The sequence below is a fragment of the Cygnus olor genome, chromosome 24 (genome assembly GCF_009769625.2).
Source record: "Cygnus olor isolate bCygOlo1 chromosome 24, bCygOlo1.pri.v2, whole genome shotgun sequence".
NCBI classification, from domain to species: domain Eukaryota; kingdom Metazoa; phylum Chordata; class Aves; order Anseriformes; family Anatidae; genus Cygnus; species Cygnus olor.
In genome coordinates this window covers 5,923,234-5,941,617 of record NC_049192.1, presented here as the reverse complement: position 1 = coordinate 5,941,617, position 18,384 = coordinate 5,923,234, and the positions used below count along the sequence as shown (strand labels likewise).

The following is an 18,384-nucleotide window of genomic DNA, read 5'->3' as shown; positions in this document are numbered from 1 at the left end:
GTGCCTGGTGACAGACAACAGCCCGGGAGCAAGGGCAGGGACGTCTGTCCCACTCCAGCACTGTATCCCGCGCCCTCACCACCTACCAAGTCTTCCTGCACCATCACCTGGCATTTCACACCATGTCCCCAACAAAAAGGCAAGCTAACCATGGCCTAAGGAGGTCCCAGCACACAGGATCAGCAGCAGCTTGGAGCAGAATCAAGACTTGGTGCAGAAGCCGTTGATGTCACACCCACTGCGCGAGGGATCTGCATTTGAGAGAACAATGGCAAAATGTATGAAACTCGAGGCACCCTCAGTCACCGCAGACTTACTGTTCCGTCCCATTCCCCGCTTTGAGTAAATGTTTTACAGCGGACCGCAGGAATACTGATCAAGCTGAACTAGTATTTACCGTACCGCAACACCCAAAGCTGTCACTCTCTTCAAAACGTAGCTAAACAAGACAACTGCTTTTCATCCTCACCTCTACTTAATGCCAACCATTCCCAAAACACGGATTTAATTTGCAACCAAACATTTGATACTCCTGGGCTATTGCGCGGAGATCACCGAGCGTCACAAGGATCCACATTGTCTCATTAGGCTGTCACGCAATCCCCATGCCATCTTCAATGTTATACTTAGAAACTGACAGCTCTCCGGAGCAGGAACTACTTGATCTACATGAGCAAAAGCACTTGGAACAACCTGTGACTCCTCAATAAAAATAAAGGTAACCAATCATTTGTAATAAATTTATTTTATATATTGGTTTACAAAGCTAAGTTGAACGTATAATAAACAGCACCAAGCCAGTTAAATTTATTCTACAAAAACAATTGTAATACAAAAACATGACTGCAATGCTTGACTCTTCACTCTGGATTTGGACGGTTAAAAAAAGTTAACCCAAAACCTGGAAACATTAAAAAAGGCTTAAGAATGTAGGCACTGGTGTTTGCAAAGATGACAGCAGTGAAGATCTTGTTACAACATTTCAAAAGAATCAAGGCTGCCTTCGCTTTATTCCCTGTTTAGCGGTTAATGCCTTGAAGACAGCTGTTGAGTCTCCTCTTTGGGTCAAACACCCTACCTTTGCAACCGAAACCAAAATACAGGGATAAGAGTCAACTCCGTTCAGGACACCTCCCATTTAATGCACAAGACCTCCTGTGTTTTGTTCCTCTCTCCACCCATTTTGGCTGGTGTCTAGCAGGAGGCGTGCAAGGAGTCGCTGCCTTCCTTCCGCTGCAGCCTGCAGGATGCACAGCGCAACACCCCACCAAAACCAGCAGCAGGGGGGAGAGGCGCAGACTTCATGCAGGGAGGTGAGCGGGGACTGGCACGAGGAACCAACCTTCCACGTGGCATCCCCAACCTGCAAACCAGGCAGGAGCGCTCTGGCAGCCGTCCTAAGCTTACCTGCCAACCCAGAGCCTGGAGGGGAAGCTCTCCACCCATCCAGCATCAGAGATGAACGCGAACGTTCACATGGTACCCAGAACGGTAAGATTAAAAACGTCTGCTGGTTACGTGGGTTCAAATATCTGCTGGCTTCTCTCTGCAGGTTTTACTAGCTTATGCCAGAAATGAATTTGGTCCCCGCTGTCTCAGTGGTGACCTGGACAGCAGTTTTACAGCACTGGGAAAAGTAGATTAACAGTATCTCTGCCCAGTCTAAGCTGCCATGCACTGGAGCTGTTTTCTTTGGAAGAAAAAAAAAACAAACACACAAAAAAACACAAAAACAAAAACCAGTCCTTTGTTGGATATAAAACCAAACTTAAGTAATTAAATTATGGCAGATAAAAAAGATAATGCCTGCAGCATGCACAGAGGATTGATCGCTGCTCCTTGTACCTGTCGCGAGGCTGCAGGAACATTGACTTGGCAACCCCTGCACTGACTCTCCAAGCATTGTAATAGCTCTGCTCTGACACACAGCACACACATTGCAGCTGCCCAGGATAAACATGTACATTCAGCCCTAATAAACTTTCCAAAGCTGCTCTTCAATAGCCCACGAAGCAGTCCCTTTGGCTGTAGCCACAAGAAAGCGCTTTCTGATACTTCCTATATTCTTCGCTTTCCACCCAAATTCCCCCCACCCCCCAGAAAACATAAAGCACAGAGATTGCAGACTTAAAAAGTGAAGCAGGATCACAAACGCTCCTCCATCCCTCCCTCCCTCCCCAGCCCAGCCCAAACCATCAAGGCACATCAAACTGCCCTCCCCCTACGACGACCTCCACCTGATTTTTTTTATTACTCATTTTCCCCATTTTTGAAGGGTGAAGCGGACACAAACATTCTCCCTTTAAGGAAGCAGCAAGTGCTTTCATCACTACCTTTGTGCTGATAAAATCAAATTCTAACAAAACGTATCTTTACTGCCACCCTAATGTTTCCATGGGAAATGTTAATCTCCTTTAAACACATTCCTTGATGGATGTTGCCACCAATTGGCTTTTGCAGAATTGAGGTCAAATTTTAAAAACCTAACCATTGTCAGAGAGATCCTAAGTCCCTTGATATCAGGTATAAAAATTTGTTCTTTTTAAAAAGTTGTTTTAGGCATGCTTGCCTACAGAAGCCAGATATCTGCTGGAAGGCTTTGGTGTGATTCTAGCTTCCCACCAGCTCAAGCCCATATTCTTTCCGAGCCAACATTATTGCCCTGAATTTTTGTGTGTGAAGATTTTCAGAAAGAAGAGCAAACAGATACGTGCAATCCCCAACCCAAGGAGAGTAGGACCGTGACCTGCTCTTTCCCACCACCAGAGAAGGGACTGCCCCCTTGCAGAGGTTCATATCAACAGTTGCTCAACTTCTGCTCTTCTTTAGTGTTCTGAATCTGAGACGTACGAAGGCTGAGTCCATCTCCATACTAGCATATCCTCTCCTGCTACTCTGTGCGACTCTGTCTGAATCCGTGACTCGTTTGAAGCCAGAAACTCCACAGCTCTGTTCCAGACCTGCTTCATTTTTTTTCTGCAAGAAACAGCGACAAAAAGAAAATAAATTAGAATCGTGTCCTTATTGTGCTTTCCTGCTTACAGCGATTGTGGCTGCTGATCAAGCTGGTGCTGGCTTCCTCCTGTTCCCTGTGCAGACAGCAAAGGAGATTAAACCAGAATTCTAGTTTAGAGGTGATTTCAGCTCAGGACATGAACACCCGAGTCCTGCCAGTGGGGAAGATGAGACCCTCTGGCAGCACAAGCAATTGATGACTGCCCTGAATTTCCAGCCCGCTTCATGTTGCAGAGGCACTCAACCTGCAAACTGCCCCCCCCCTTGATCTCTCCCCTGCAGAGATCTCTCAGACCAGGGAGAGCAAACAGGAGTTCACCCCGGTTTTGAATCAGTTTTCTCGTAATTCTGGGCACCACATACACAGAGATCAATTAAAACCAGCTGAAATAACTCCTTTTCCTACTGGTTGCATTGTGACTAATACAGAGGGAGAGCGTTTAAGACTGCAGCGCACACAGCGTTCTGTGCCGTCAGGCGAACAAAGCAGCTCCACTTAACCGAAAGGTAAAAAATAAAAAAAATTAAAAAAAAATCCTGCAAAGATGAAGTAAGTGGCATGTAAACCACCAAGAACCAGGCTGCAGCCCTCTGGCCCCGCCACCATCTTGACCACGCTTCCTTTTTGAAAAAGCATCAAAACCACCTATCTCAATGCTGCCCAATTTGAACTGGTAACTTTCCAGTCAAGCAACACAGACAACCCCTTCAGAAGAGTCTCCCAATACCCTGTTCAATTCACGTAAAGGTTTGTCCTAAGAAGCGCGGCATCTTCTGGAGAACAAGATACCACGGCTCAGAAACAGGAGAGCATCCTAACACGGATCGGATGAAGGAGAGAAAATAAGATGCACCATGCCCAGGAAAAGCAAAATCCACTTACTGTGTAACAGAACAACGACAATAAACCTGTGTGACTGCACAAAATATCAGCCCCATGGATATGGACTGTCATATTAATCTGCAGCAGGTTGAGACATAGCCTGAGTTATGTCAAAATCCTTTACGAAGTGAAAGGCCAGACAGACATCTTGCAGTCCAGCTTCCCATCAACTGTCTGCTCACGGTCTGTTACCCAGTAACTGTAGTTTTGAGCCGAGGTGAATAACATCATGCTGACAACGCTCCTTCAAGAACAAACTTCAGCTCACCTGCTCTGAGGAGGGATGAGGCTGTCCCGAACGTGGAGGATGCCGACATAGGGATAACGCTCCAAATTACGTTCCCATTCCTTGTAATGGTCCTGGACAACGGCTAGAAGGCAGGAGGACAAAACAGTGAGACCTTAACGCTGCAGAGAGGAGAACAGTGCTACTTGGGTTTAGAGCGCTACTGGATTCTACCTATGATCTTCTTCACCATATCATACATGGCTTGCTCCTCTTCCTCCATCTTCCGCCAGCGGTATCTAAGGAAGATCAGGATCCCCCAAAGAGTTATCAGACCTAGAAGAATAAAAAACAAATAGAATTCAATACTGACATACGTGTACTTGCTCGATGCTAGCAATTTTATTTTTGATACCTCCCTGGAAGCAGCATTCTTCCTCCCTGCTACTCAGGCCTGCTTGGAACCGAATCCAAGCATTTCATTTTGTTCACCACGGCAGCTGCACCCCACAAAACTGTTGGTACTGACAACACCTGCAGCAGCAGAACATGCGTGCATGTGGGAGGTGGTCAGAAGGCCTCATCACAGACTATTTCTCCCCTATGAGAAACCTCAGCATGACCACAGGGCTGTAATTGTCTAAATCCCAGAGCTCTCTCCTTGCTAGAGGTCTCCCCCACAATAATCACTTAGGAAGACTGTCAAGCTCCACTGCTCTGAAGATAGCTCCTTGATAAGGAGATAAAGCCCGGGGCTGCGGTGCCAGCCTGAAATTCAGATCTATATTGAAGGTTTAGCATTGACAAATGTCCCTGTTACAACATGAGCTAACTTTAGCATCTCAGTCTCTACAATAAACATAACTATCCCCTTTCACCCCCACCTTGTCTGGCTAGATTATAAACTCTTCTATTCAACACTCATCTCTCGTTATCACCTTGCTCAGTAAGACTTCTGTCTCGGCTGGGGCATGACAGACTATTCCAATAAAACCTGTAACAGTGGAATGCTACAAGTCATTACTAATGAGTCCAGAAGACTTTGTAGCCTTGTGCACGAAGAAAAAGAAAAAATGAACCTTTTAGGTAGGTTAACGTACTTATTTTGCAGACCACAGTAATGGGTACTTGAGGAATACTCAGAGAGCTAATCAGCTTGCTGATTTAAAGTAAGTGTTAAGCACTCACAGCACAAGAGCAGGTCTACAGGTCTCTCTCTATTGCCAGAACAAAGGTTAATTAGAAATTAACTCATCAGCAGATTTATTTCACCACTGTTAGTAATTTCATACAGCTGGAAAAATGTGTGAGCACATGCGTGTTCATCTCTACAGCCAGCAAGGGGAAAAGCTGATTAGAAACACGGACAACTTACTCCAGAAAAACAGGAAAAGGTTCATGATGGCAGTGACCACTGCCCGACGGAAACGGCAGCCAAGACCCATCTGAGGATGGGCCGATTCGAGACAGACCACTTGCTCCACCTTGGTAACTGGTTCAGAAAGGTCTTTGCCTCTCAACCTGATGGGAAGAGGCAGAAAATCTTCAGTGAAGAGACAACAAACTCCAACTAACAGCAGTCTTTAATCAAGAGAGGGAGAACAAACAAGACTGCAGATGCAGTAACTCGTTCTATACACCACAAAGAAAATACACCAACATCCTTGCAACTCCTCTTTTCCAGAACATTTTGGGACTGGCTGCTTAGCAAGGAATGGATATGGCTTTAGAAAAGGCAGCAGGGCTGGAACTCCCACTGGTAAACTGAAGTCTCCCTCTGCAGACTCTTTGACAGCACCTCTCAGCGTGCAGAAGATTAAACTTTAAATTGGATTCCCACCTCCCAGCACAGAGAAATGGAAATGTTTACTGAGTCACTCATCAGCAATTGCAGAGAGAGCAGTTGAGGGAGACTGCAAATGTCCATGGAGGTTGCGCTGTTTTCCTCAGTACAGATGAGCATAAACAGTTTAGCTAGAAAAGTGACAACACATCAACTGTATCTGCAGTGAGAAACAGACACACCCTCAGAAAGCATTCACGGCAAAATCGATAACACATCCTCCTGCAAAATCACTCGTCCACACCTGCTGTGCTAGCCGATACGCTTTTAACTCCCTTCTTTATACATAGATCTACACTGATGTGGTTTCCTTATTAGATACTCTAAGCCAACAGGCATCAAGCAAACCAAGTGAGAGCCATCAGATTCGGAGGAATTAGACTAAAGGGGATTTCTTTTTTTTAAGCTACTAATTCATTCTAGGTTTGCAATGAATAACCTATTAGACAAAGACGTTTTCTCAATTTACTAGCGCACAGCTCACAAACTGCTGACAGCTTGTATTTGGTTACTGGATTCTACAGTAGCTGGAGACGCACAGTTGTTTCCCACCCCCTCGTCTTATTTACAATCCAAATTCCATGAAAATACTTAAAATATGCAGGAGAATCACCGAGTGCAGAGCTTATTTTCAGTTCTGCCTCTCAGACTAGCACCTAGAAAAATAACCTCACGTAGCGTTTGCTAAAAATGCCACCCGCAGGTTTTTAAGCATGCTGAACACTTGTTCTGCACGCTACGCAGACTTCATGAAAGTGGATCCATTTGGCGAACAGCCGGCAAAATTGCTAATTATGAAAATAAAAAAAATGGGAATATATCGTACCACAAGGCTCCTGACACGAGCACTGCTCCCGTACGAAAATATAAATTTGAAAGCTCTGGATCCCAGCCCACCCACAAATCCAAGCCTGCCACCAGGAAAACAATACCCTGCCCTGGGAATTTGCCACGCACCAGGAATCAGAGTAGTAGACACTGTCTGATCATTAAATCACAGCAGCAGCCACCGAAATTTTTTAGGGAAAAAAATAAAGCAGTGGCAATTCATACAAGCTATGCCCATAAGCTCTAGCATTACTACTGTTACAATTCATTTAATCAGAGATACATTCAGCAATATTAAAATACAAACAAATGTTCAACTTCAGAGGTAACATACAGTGGAGGCAGCCCACACTTCCCAGAGGCAGATAATAATGTCTGTGGACTCTGGATAATAGTCTTTCATTAGATTATGGCCTGAACGTTGTATTTTTTACCTGAAGAAACTAGTATTTCTGCCATTTCTCATGTACTGAAGTGGGCGGTAGCCAAGAAACCCGAAAGAATAAAGCCCCACTGGTGACTGACCAACCCCTACATAGTCCCAGTCTGTTCATTTTAACACGTACTGTGTGTTCTGCCAGAAAGACAACTGACACTAAAGAAAAGATACCAACCATTCAACAATCTATTTCCTCTCTTCCTCATAAGAACTTGCTGCAAAGGATCCCAAAGCGTGTGGGCTGTTACCTACTGAAGAGAACGCTTCCCTGACCTATATAACCCAATCCCTCTGGTCAAAGGATGCAGTTCCAAACAATACTGAAGCTCTGACTACAGTAAGAGTACTGAAGGAAAGCATTATCTGGGCAAAAAGTGGGTACGTGGGCATGTTTAACAAGAGTACTGTAGTCAAAAGACTGTGGGCAAGACACCAGGACCACTACTTCTAAGCCCTGCGGTAAGCACAACGTAGCAGTTGAGAGCCACAAGCAGCCGTGACCTCAGATTTCTACTTCATCTGCGAAACAGCGTGTTCGTGAACGCAATGTCCCCCGGTGCAAAGGCTGGGAAACACGCTCAGAAGGAATGTCTGCAGCTGCCAATCTCTGCAGCAGGACCGTACGGTTTATTTGGAATCTGGCCTACCAAACACTGACAAAGCCAATCTCAGATTATCTTTTGGAATCTAATGACATACCGCACAGGATGTCAAATTACGTAGCAGCCAACACCGAGAAACGTGATTTTGAAACAGTGGGCTTCCACTTACCATATTCCTAAATCCTTGTTACTGTTCAGCATCCAGTGCAGGGCAGCTTCAAACTTCTGTGGGGAACTACCAGTTATATTCTGTACAGAAGGATCCATAAGAAGATTAGTTCTCCATTCATTTAAAATACCAAATAACGTTATTTTATTACAGTAGGGGGAGAATTTATTCTATACAGTCTGCCCCTAGGTTAATTCTTATCATAATTCTGCAAACCGAAGGAAGGAAAACTACATCTGAAGCTTGGTCTGGACTGAAATCTTCTGACTCTGGTAGATGATGCATGAAGCACTCTGTAAAATAACACTATCCCAGACTGTTAAGACTAACCACTAAATACAACATAATCTTACTGACAGTTTACCATGAAAGAAATGGAATGCTAGATCAAAGCAGTCTGTCTTCTGACACTTTTGGGTATAGAAAAATCTTTCTTCTGCCCAGCCCTCAATCCAGGGAAATTTCTGGTTTCACAAGACTGATGACTATGGCGAAACAACAAACCATTAAGTTAGATTTACAGGGGCTGAATCAGAGATGTAGGAGAAGATTATTTTCAAACGAACTGCTGAGAACAGGACTGGCCAAAGGGGAGACTAGAGATATGGGGAAGAATCAAAACAGGATGAGGAAGTAAAACAGATGGTGAATTGCTTTAGTATCTATTATTTATTGCCTTGTAAGAGACTAAGCACTATGTTATAACAATAGCTGTTCACAGCCTACTCACCACCACGTGATCCCTTGCTTCACTAACCCAAATGCATTTGCTTTTTAGATTCTCAGGGTTTCCGCATTCAAAATTACCTGGTAAAAAAGTCAAAGAGAAATCATGTTTTTTTTAAAAAGCCTTCGAACACTTCAGAAACACACTGAACTGCCTATAAATGCTACCCTTTAAATTCAACTATAGCTCTGGGCAAAATGATTACAAGGTGAGATTTATATGGTAGGCAGATAAGATTATGACTATTAATAAAACGCTCAGCCACTGCACATAGGTTGGAAAAGGGCAACCAAACCTCATGTTTCAGCGTGCGAACTATTCAACGCAGAGTGAGGGGAAAAAATACTATTTCTTCCCTTTGCAGAGCATGTAACTGCCTCTCTGACCTAAAGCCCTGCAGAGGGGCTCCTTCCATCAAGCATCAAAGACTGCAATGCTGAAGTTCCAGCTTAACACACAAAATGCTTCTAAGAAGCCTATAGCCCAGCTCTGCCTTCTAAACAAGCAGAAGAATATTGGCCAGGAGCTTGGGCTTCTACATCGTGCTTCACAAAGTTGTCTAAACAAATGTGCTAAGAGACTATGTAAAACTGGTGGGTATTGCACAATATGAGGTCTGGTTTGAAAAGCTTTAGCAATTCTGTGAAATTCAAGTTATCGAAAGGATTCAGCCCTGCTGAGGGCTGAAATCAGGAAAATGGACCTTATCCACCATTACTGATTAACACTATTATCTAAAAACCAACAACAAAAAAAAGGTTTTACTTGTCCACTGAACTTCTACCAGCCTTCTCCATCACAAAATACTAGTTATGGATTGGACTGGTGCATATATGGTAGAGCCTGGCTAACTACTGCGTGGGGTTAGCTCCTCAGCCAAGTGAACCTGTCTTAACTCAAGACCGAGAAAACACAGAAGCATTCACATCATCAGCTACCACATTTCAGCAGAAAACTGGCAGTTTCTTAAGCCGCTTCAACTCCATTTGTAAGAACACGCTGGTTTACACTTACTGGCTCTGAGTGTCTTGAAGACAATTTCAAGATAGTTGTAGAAAAGAACCATAAAGCTGAATATTTGTACCTCAAGTTCCCAATACATCAGGCGTAAGGAACACTTGCTCCACAAGAGCACAGTGATAGAAGCGCATTAGCTAAGCACTATTCAGATTAAAAATAAACACATCTTTTTCTATTTTTCTATTACCTGACTTTCTCTGAGCTCTTCAAGTGGAACTGACTGTTCCACAAACCCCTCTCTTCAAACTAAGGTTAAAAATGTCCAGACAGCTGGGAGAGGCAGTTTGTTGAATGTTCACAAGTGCTTTATAACGACAATTGGAACTCACCGGCTTGTATGGACAAGTAGTTATACAACTCATGCAGCATGTTCATTATAATGTCCTTGTGCTTGGCTTGACAGAACTGAAAGTCAGAAACAGGTAACAAACATGAATAGACTGGCAGCAACAGGGCAGCAGTCAGACTAGCTAAAAAACGTCAAAATGAAATACCAGCAGTGGGGTTTGGCTCAGTTCTGCATCACTAGTTCAAATTAAGCACGCCTACAGCAAAGAGCTGCAGTTTCTGAGTCAAAAGCGAGCTTGCACATCCTGCAGAAGTGCCACCGACTTCCCCAGCTCGTTGCCCAGGCTGCACCACAGACACCCCCTCAGACAGACCGCAGATCAACTCTGCATGCCCCAAACATCACAGGAGACCAACCATAACGCTGAATCCAACACAATTTTTTTTCTCTCAAAATAACGCATTATGATAAAAAAAAAATAGGGCTGTACAAACAATTTGAAATGAAGTTCAGGGAACTGGATTAAGTCTTGCATTGTTGAAGCTGAACACAGGTAGAGCTTTGTCTGTAAACCAATATCACTTCTGTTACAACTGTTAAAGAAACTGATTCACATAATCGGGAATTTAATTTGTTATCTTTCAGAGTCTCATACACAATCCCAATTTAATCTGGCCCATTAATTCCAACTCATGAAATCAAAAGATAGAACTAATAGTTTTACAGTGATACTGATAGTGGTGGAAGCTTCCCAGAATAATTACTCTTCTGTGAGAATCCCCAATCCCCAATACTTGAAGATAAATAAGTATATGCTTACATCATCTGTTCTTTTGTCACAATCCACATGCAAAAGATTAACTATGGGAGAGAAGAAGGGGAAGAAAAGTTAGCTGGCTGCAAAACAACAGCTTTGATCAAGAAAGCAATTATTTTTTTTAAAAAAGGCTCTACTTTCAAATCTGATTCTGCTGTTCTTAATCTTACTTTGCACAGTACCTTGCACATTCAAAGCACTGCTTTGGTAGGCAGTGCTGAAAGCAGAACAAATAAAAGTGGTTTTGTACCAGGGTGAAGACGATGAACCCCATTCATCTGCAAAGTAAAAACTGTGGCCCAAGTGTTTTAACAGCTCCTGTTTAAGTAGATGCGAGTAGATGAAAACTTGCATTGATCTTTTGCAATCTAGTAATGCCACTCGCTGTATGCCACGGTCACCTGAAATATCACGGTAATAACAAGGATTTAAATCGAGCCTTTGCAAGGCAGAAGCAGCAGGTCTATTTCAGTCGGAGCTGTTAGTTCTGCAGCTTATGGCCTCTGGTTTAACAGCTGCCTCCTGCCCTGACAATCGGATACGGACTGGCCACGGGTCGGTCATGCACTCCCTTCTAGCACTGTTAACTACCTGTGTACTTAAAAGAGTGCTCAGCTGTGCTGCAAGATTTGCTTTAAAATACCATTGGTTTAGAAATGCACAACAACGTTCTAAAGGGCCCATCAGAAATTCAGTGACGTTGGATAGCTTTATTCTGACTTTGAGGAACCAGGACACATCCTAGCACGCACGAAGTGCACAAACATCTACAAGCAGTACGCCCAGTTTCAGGATTGATGCCTTCCAAACCAAAACTCTTCTTTCAGTTCAAAGCCACAAAGTGTCAATATTTCAATCTGCTTTAGCTGGGGAACTCTGCTCTATAAACACGGTGATGGGGAATCCCTTTGTCATATCCCACTGAAGCTCTGTCACACTTCAAGTGCAGAAGTACCAATTCAAACTCCCTACTTCTCTGTGGCCAGTGCTTTGCAGAGTCTAACATTAAAACATGCCACAGACAGTTACACGGGCATTATGTGACACAATGGACAATCGTAAAATACTTCCTGGCACGAACGTTGCTCTCCATAAAACCTGTGGTTTTGAAAAACTGAAGGCCAAACTCAATTGAGGGGAAAAAAAAAGAAGCACACACTTGACTGACTTTCAATGACAGTAACAAGGTTTCCCAAGGACAAGGGGAAAGGCAAATAGGGACAGAAATAGAGGTGTCAAGTTATGGCACTGGTAATGATAAATCTGACGGTGATAAAAGTAATAAAGGGAAATCAGAAAAAGTAAAGCTTAAAAACAGGATTAAAACAGTGCACGTACAGTTCTCCTCTCCCTTGTCAAGCCAGCCTGACCCAATCATCTTCACCATGAGGATGCCCAGAAAAATCATCAGCAGCACAAAGCTGGCAAGGAAAAGGAACTTGGAGAGGTAGTACTCGAGGCCTTTGCCCTTTCCTTCCGTCCGCTGCCTGGGGGCTGTCCGCAGCAGCTTCGTGCGGGGAGTTATTCCCTGTCCTGCTGCCGACGCATCCCACCGGCTGCCCGAGGCCAGCCCCGCGTTGCTCGCAGAGCTCCAGGGGAGCCGCCGGGCCAGTCCCCCTGCCCAGCTGCCAGGCTTCGGCTCCCTGTCCTCCTTCCTCCAAACACTGGACAGCAAATCCTCTTCCCCTCTCTCAAACTGGTGGCTCAAGCCAGAACGTGCCGCTGCAGTTCCCCAGTGGGTGCTGGGCGCTACCTCGCTCTCCTGCTTCCACCAGCTGTAGGAGGACAGACCCTTCCTTTCTCCTGCTGTCTCTGACAGAGACGGGGAGCTCTGCCCTGTAATTCGCCCTAGCGATGCACCCCAGCTGCTCCTAGATGTCAGGTGCCCGCTCCCATCGCTGGAAAGGGGTTTGGAGCTCAGCCCCCCGCTTCTGCCTGTGGATGTGCCCCAGGAGGATTCGGAGCTCAGCCCCCCAGCCCCATCCAGGGCCGTCCTCAGCCCAGCCCTGGCGCTGAGGCCCCCGCCCCTCTCCACAGATGTGCTCCACTGGGATGAGGAGCTCGACTCCCGAAACCCATCCAGGGATGGCCTAGACACGTCGCTGAACCCCCTGCTTCTCTCTGCAGAGCTACTCCAATGCACTGAGGAGCTTGAACCCCGAAACCCATCGGTGCCCAGTGCTGACCCCACACCGAGCCCCCCACCTCTCTCTGCAGACGCGCCCCACTGCGACACGGGGCTCAGCCCCCCAAACCCATCCAGGGCTGGCTCTGGCCGAGTCGTGAGCCCCCCACTCCTCTCCCCGGCCGTGTCCCAGTGGGAAGGGGAGCCGAGCCCCCGGGCCGAGCCCCCCTCAGCCCTGCCGCTGTACCGGGACCCCCCCCAGGCCAGCCTGCCGCCCTCCCCTGAGGCCTCCCAGCGGGACACTGGCGGCTGCCCCCTCTCCTCCTCCTCGTCCTCCTCCATCTCCTCGTCCTCCATCTCCTCCTCATCCTCCTCCTCCTCCTCCTCCTCCTCCTCCTCCCTGCCGCTGCGGCTGAAGCCGAGGCGAAGCCGGGAGGGCGAGGCCTGCTGCGGCCTGCCGGAGCTGCGGGCCGGGCTAGGCGGGGCTCCGCGGCCCCTGCGCTTCGCCGCCGCCACCTCGGCCCGCAGGCGGCCCAGCTTCTTCACGTAGACCTTGCGGGTGGTGTCGGTGATGGGACCCGGCCGGTAGCCGAGCGCCACCAGCTCCCTGCGGAGCTCCGCGTCCGTCAGCTCCGCCATGGCCGCGGCTGGGCTCCGGGCCTCGCCGGAAGGACTCGGCCGACGAGGAAGCGCCGCCGCCATCTTGGGAAGGGCTCGCGGCCCCCTCCGAGCGGCCATGTTGGGAAGGGCGGGAGGGGGTCTCAGGCGGCGTCCGTCTGCCCCCGTGGGCGGCGCCGTATAGAATTATTGGGGTTGGAAAAGACCTTCAAGATCATCGGGTCCAACCATCCGCCTATCACCACCATCACCCGCTAAACCATGTCCCTAAGCACCACGGCCAACCTCTCCTTGAACACCCCCAGGGACGGTGACTCCACCACCTCCCTGGGCAACCCGTCCCAACGCCTGACCGCTCTTTCTGAGCAGAAATGTCTCCTCGTTTCCCACCCGAACCTCCCCTGGCCCAACTTGAGGCCATTCCCTCTGGTCCTATCACTGGTTACCTGTCAGATGACACCGACCCCCAGCTCCCTCCACCATCCTCTCAGGGAGTTGCAGAAAGCAATGAGGTCTGCCCTGAGCCTCCTCCAGACCAAACACCCCCAGTTCCCTCAGCAACTCCTCACAGGACTTGTGCCCCAGGCCCTTCACCAGCCTTGTAGCTCTTCTCTGGACACGGCCCAGGGCCTTGATGTCCTTCTTGTAGAAGATTGTGACAGTCGAGTGAAGGCACTTCTCAGGGAGGGAATGGTGCTGAGCGGGAGCTGCTGCCCACCCCAGGGGAGGGGACAGGGGGAGGAATGAGGAAAGCAAGATGAAAACAGCCTTAGCATCCCCAGCCGACCAGTGCCACTGCCCTGTCACCCTGAGAGCCACGCTGTACTGGAGTGAGTAGGGGTGATGAGCTCCTCTCGCCTCGCTCCAACCAAGCGATACCAATTTTTGACACTTTTAGGGATATTTATGAGGAGTAAGAAGTGTCTTTCCCTGCCACCTGCCACCCCCCTACACATGTTTTCCTCATCCCTTTCCTCTCTGCCAAGTTACAGTCGTTGAACTGGCACCTGCCAGGCGGGTTGGCACTTTGCCACTGCTTTGGGCAGGATCAGGATCTGGGTCCTGGGGATTTTTTCCGGGGAAGGAGGTTCCTTACATATTTGAAGCCTAAAAAGGCAAAACCAAATGTCAACTCGAAAATTTATTTTGGCACAGCAGTGATGTACAGTAATTGCTTTTTCCTGCTGCCGCCTGTAAAGAAAGTAATGAAAGTGGCTGAAATACTGTGGCTTAATATCAGAATTTAATTAAAGATAATGAAAAAGTGGTGATGAATGCTTGCAGACTGTCTGTGCATCGCCGTTTTTGTGATCGACGGATGATACCAGAGCCGTGGAAACATCCCGGTGCCACAGGAGTGGGACCTGCAGGGAAGAGGCTGTGGAAGAGCCCTGGCATGGCCACCTGCCACTCACCTCTGTGAGGATGGAGTACAGCAGGACACAGAAACCTCCTCTGTGTCCTCAGCTTAGATGTTGCATCTTGTACAATTCCAGCAAGTGAGGGCATCTTTGATTTTAATGACTGCCTTAAATACAAGGCAAGTCAGCCAGGCTCTCAGCTTCCTCTCACCCTCCTTTCACGCTCACTTTGCTGTCGTGCCCTTCTTCTAATTCAGGGCATCAGACAAGGCTCGCCTTGCTCTTCCTGATTTATGTGAGAAAGCAGCAACAAGATACTGAGATTTGTTAATCTGGTTAGCAACAACAAATATACACTTAGTAGAGGCCAGGGAGCCCATTAAAAGAGCATACTCAGTTCCGATGGGAAGTGTGAATGTGCGAAGCCGAGCCTCCCCTGCTCACTAAGTGGAAAGCACAACTGACAGCTAATAATTTGGAGTAGTGTCTAATGTAAATACAGAATTAGAATATGCTCTTAGTATACAGTTTCTGAAAGCTCACAGCTTGCAGACAGTTTGGAGGAGCTCTGCCTAGACTTTCAGATGCATGCTAGTATCTAAGCATGAGCTCATACAAGCTCATGAATTAAGTGAATTCCTCTAGCTTGAGGAGAGCAGAGCAGAGCAGAGCAGAGCACCACTCTTCACCTTTGTTTGCTTCTGGAAGTCAGGGAAGCTGCAGCAGTTGGCCCAGCATTGTGTGACCTTCAGAGTGGAGAACACAGGAGTGGTGTTTGAGAGTTGGAGGACTAGGGAAAAGTTGTGATTCTTTTGCAGAAGGGAGGTTGACAGGACCAATGCTCAGAAGAAATAGATGTCTCCTTGTGGAGAGAAATCCACTGCCCCTCTTCCTTCTTCCTTAGCAAGCCAGCCCTTGGGAGCATCATTGCCTTCCCTGAAGGTACCTGAACACCATGGAGAAGAAGGCAGGAGAAGACAGCCTCTCAGAGATGACAGAGGGCATAGCCCCATGGACAAACACCTATTTGTTCCCATTATCTTGCCAGCAGTGCTGCTGATGAGGTTGACAGTGGACCTTCTGTTTTGTGCAGCCCCTTCATCAGCCACACAGCCCTGGGCGGCAGCAAAGGCTGCCGGGGTGAGCACAGCCCTGCCGAGGCTGCAGATGGGCTGTGATGCTCAGAGATCCTTGGCTGAGGAAAGCCAGTTCCCAGCCCACAGTGGGAATATCTTGGCTGTAAATATCCTGAGCTGGCTGTGGGAAGATGGGACAGTGAGGACGGGACACCCTCCACCTGTCCTGCTAGCCCAGAAGCTGTCTTAGGCCAGCTGGCAGTGACTCAGCTATCGAACGGGAAGAGCAGGTGTGCCATGCTGTCTGCTTCTCCTCCTGAAGCACCAAGACAGGAGTGGTATAAGCAGAGGGGTAGAAATAGATCTGCACCATCTTTACACGGTGCCTGAAGAGGGGAGCATGCTGCATCCCCAAAAGCACGTCAGCAGGTGACTGCCCACCCCTGACGGAGGGGCTGCCAGAGAAACCGCCATCCCACCCCCACCTCTTATCCCATGGTATTTGGGCGACAGTCCTGCATATGCCACTAGGGGAAGTGTCAAATCTTACTTGGGAGCCGACTGTGCCGATTTAACACCCTGTCACTCACAGCCACGGCACAGGTGTGACCCAAGAACACCACTTCTTGTCCTCCTCATATGTCATGTCCTCAGCCTGCCGAGCTTAGGTTAGAAAGGGGGTGCCACTTTCATCCTTTTCTCTTGTCCTCCTCCTTTCCAGCCTCTCTTCCCCCAGCTGTTCATCCTACCATGGAACTTGTTTGGTTTCTGGAGCAGCAACGTCTTCCTACCTGCTTGCAGGCATGGACTTCGGCGCTGCTGGCTGAGCCATGACAAAGCAGCCTGCTGGGGGCACTGTGCATACGGATGTGCCCTGCGATTTGGAACCCCTTTTTCGTCTTAACCAGATACATCCCTGACTGCAGGAGTCATGTCTGGGAGGGTGGTTGGGGTGAATATCTGCTTTGTTCCCACTACTCAAGCCTGCAAGTTGGAGGGAATTTTATTCCGAAAGCTGAAGGCCCCCTTGCACTTTGGTGCATGTTTGGACAGTACAGTTACTGCTGCAGAACGAGAGAGGGTTCTTATGGTTATTGTCGCAAGCAGCCATGCATCCCACAGCTCATTTATATCTCAGTCAACTGGGAATAGGGCACAACCAAGGACTGGGGTGAAAGCAGAGCTTGATCCTGCAGCCCAGCAGTGGCTTGTGTGGGTCAAAATGGAGGAGCAGAGGGAGACATCCCAGTAAAGTCTCGTTCATGGATCTCCTTATAGAAGTCTCTGCAGCACCAATCTGCTGGGAAACGGTCCAGGAAGCAAATCCCAGAGGCTCACGCTCACTTTCTTATTTACTTTTGCCACTATTTACTTTTGTTTGCCACTGGGCAACATCCCTTCCCACACAGCATGGGGAGCCAGGAAATCCCCTCAGTGAAAGAGCAGGGCAAGAGGGATGCTAGAGAGAGAGCTCCAACCTGCAGTAGAGCTTCTGTAGGGATTTAAGGAGCAGCTTGCACTTCAGGTGGAAACTATCCTTGGTTGTTGTTTTTTTTCCCCCCAGTGGCAGGGCAAAATTAAGCCTAAGGTAAGTATTTAGGTCTTTCAGAAGTAATGAGTGCCCCTTCAAAGCAAACAGCCTCGCCTCTGATCTTGCTGGGCACTGGTGTAAACACAGTGCAGCTCCTCCGGTGATTTCCATGACAGATTTCCCATGGGTATCACTCCGCTGCAGACTGATTTGCACTGGCTGAGCTCCGAGCCCAGCAAGACGTGCAGTCGCTTTTATTTTCAGCCTAATGGAATGTATTATTTTCCTCCTGCTCATACTCCTTTATAGTGATTCCATAGCTCAACCTGCCTCAGCAATAATCCCTGCAAACTTCCAGTTACACCGAGCTGATCAGTCTATTCAACAGGAGTATACCTTCGAATCAAATATTAAAACCGGAATCCACTCTGTGCTGGATGTTGCATTATACATTGGGAGATTTCATTTCTCCGAAGGGATGGCTTGCAGCAGACAGTGCACCAAGGAGTTAGAAGCGTGTATGTGTTATTCTAGCACAAACACAGCTATTTAAATGAGCCTCAGTAAGAACAGAATTTGCGTTAGGTTGGGAGGATAAAATTGGATTGAATTCGGATATATTCACACACATACCATTCATCTCATCAGTCCTTACTTTACATATGTTGGATTTCCTGCTGCCAGTAGAGAGGAGCAGCTCTAAAATAAGCCAAAGGTATGTAAATGGAGAGCAATATGTTCAAGTGGAATTACAATGTCACCTCGAGGTTTGTTTGAGAGCCAGAAATCGGGCCAGAGCTCTGTGTCATTTCACA

The 18,384-nt window shown here is 47.5% G+C and overlaps 1 protein-coding gene across 1 annotated transcript; it reads right to left on the bottom strand.

The window, feature by feature from the left end:
- Window positions 1-726: 726 nt before the first annotated feature.
- On the bottom strand, window positions 727-13,692 carry LEMD2 (LEM domain nuclear envelope protein 2). The gene is made up of 9 exons (XM_040535858.1): window positions 12,197-13,692; window positions 10,862-10,902; window positions 10,082-10,157; window positions 8,736-8,812; window positions 8,006-8,085; window positions 5,500-5,645; window positions 4,359-4,460; window positions 4,167-4,269; window positions 727-2,976 (listed from the first exon to the last, which is right to left on the bottom strand). The coding sequence occupies exons 1-9, from the start codon at window positions 13,683-13,685 to the stop codon at window positions 2,826-2,828; spliced, it is 2,265 nt and encodes a 754-aa protein (XP_040391792.1). The 5' UTR covers window positions 13,686-13,692; the 3' UTR covers window positions 727-2,825.
- Window positions 13,693-18,384: the final 4,692 nt, after the last annotated feature.

Excerpts from the sequence above, each read along its gene's own strand:
- LEMD2 (XM_040535858.1), bottom strand. The coding sequence starts at position 13,685 with ATGGCGGCGGCGCTTCCTCGTCGGCCGAGTCCTTCCGGCGAGGCCCGG. Across the intron at positions 10,903-12,196 it reads TGACAAGGGAGAGGAGAACT|TTAATCTTTTGCATGTGGAT; the intron begins GTACGTGCACTG and ends TCTCTCCCATAG. Across the intron at positions 8,813-10,081 it reads CTACTTGTCCATACAAGCCG|GTAATTTTGAATGCGGAAAC; the intron begins GTGAGTTCCAAT and ends CTTTTTTACCAG.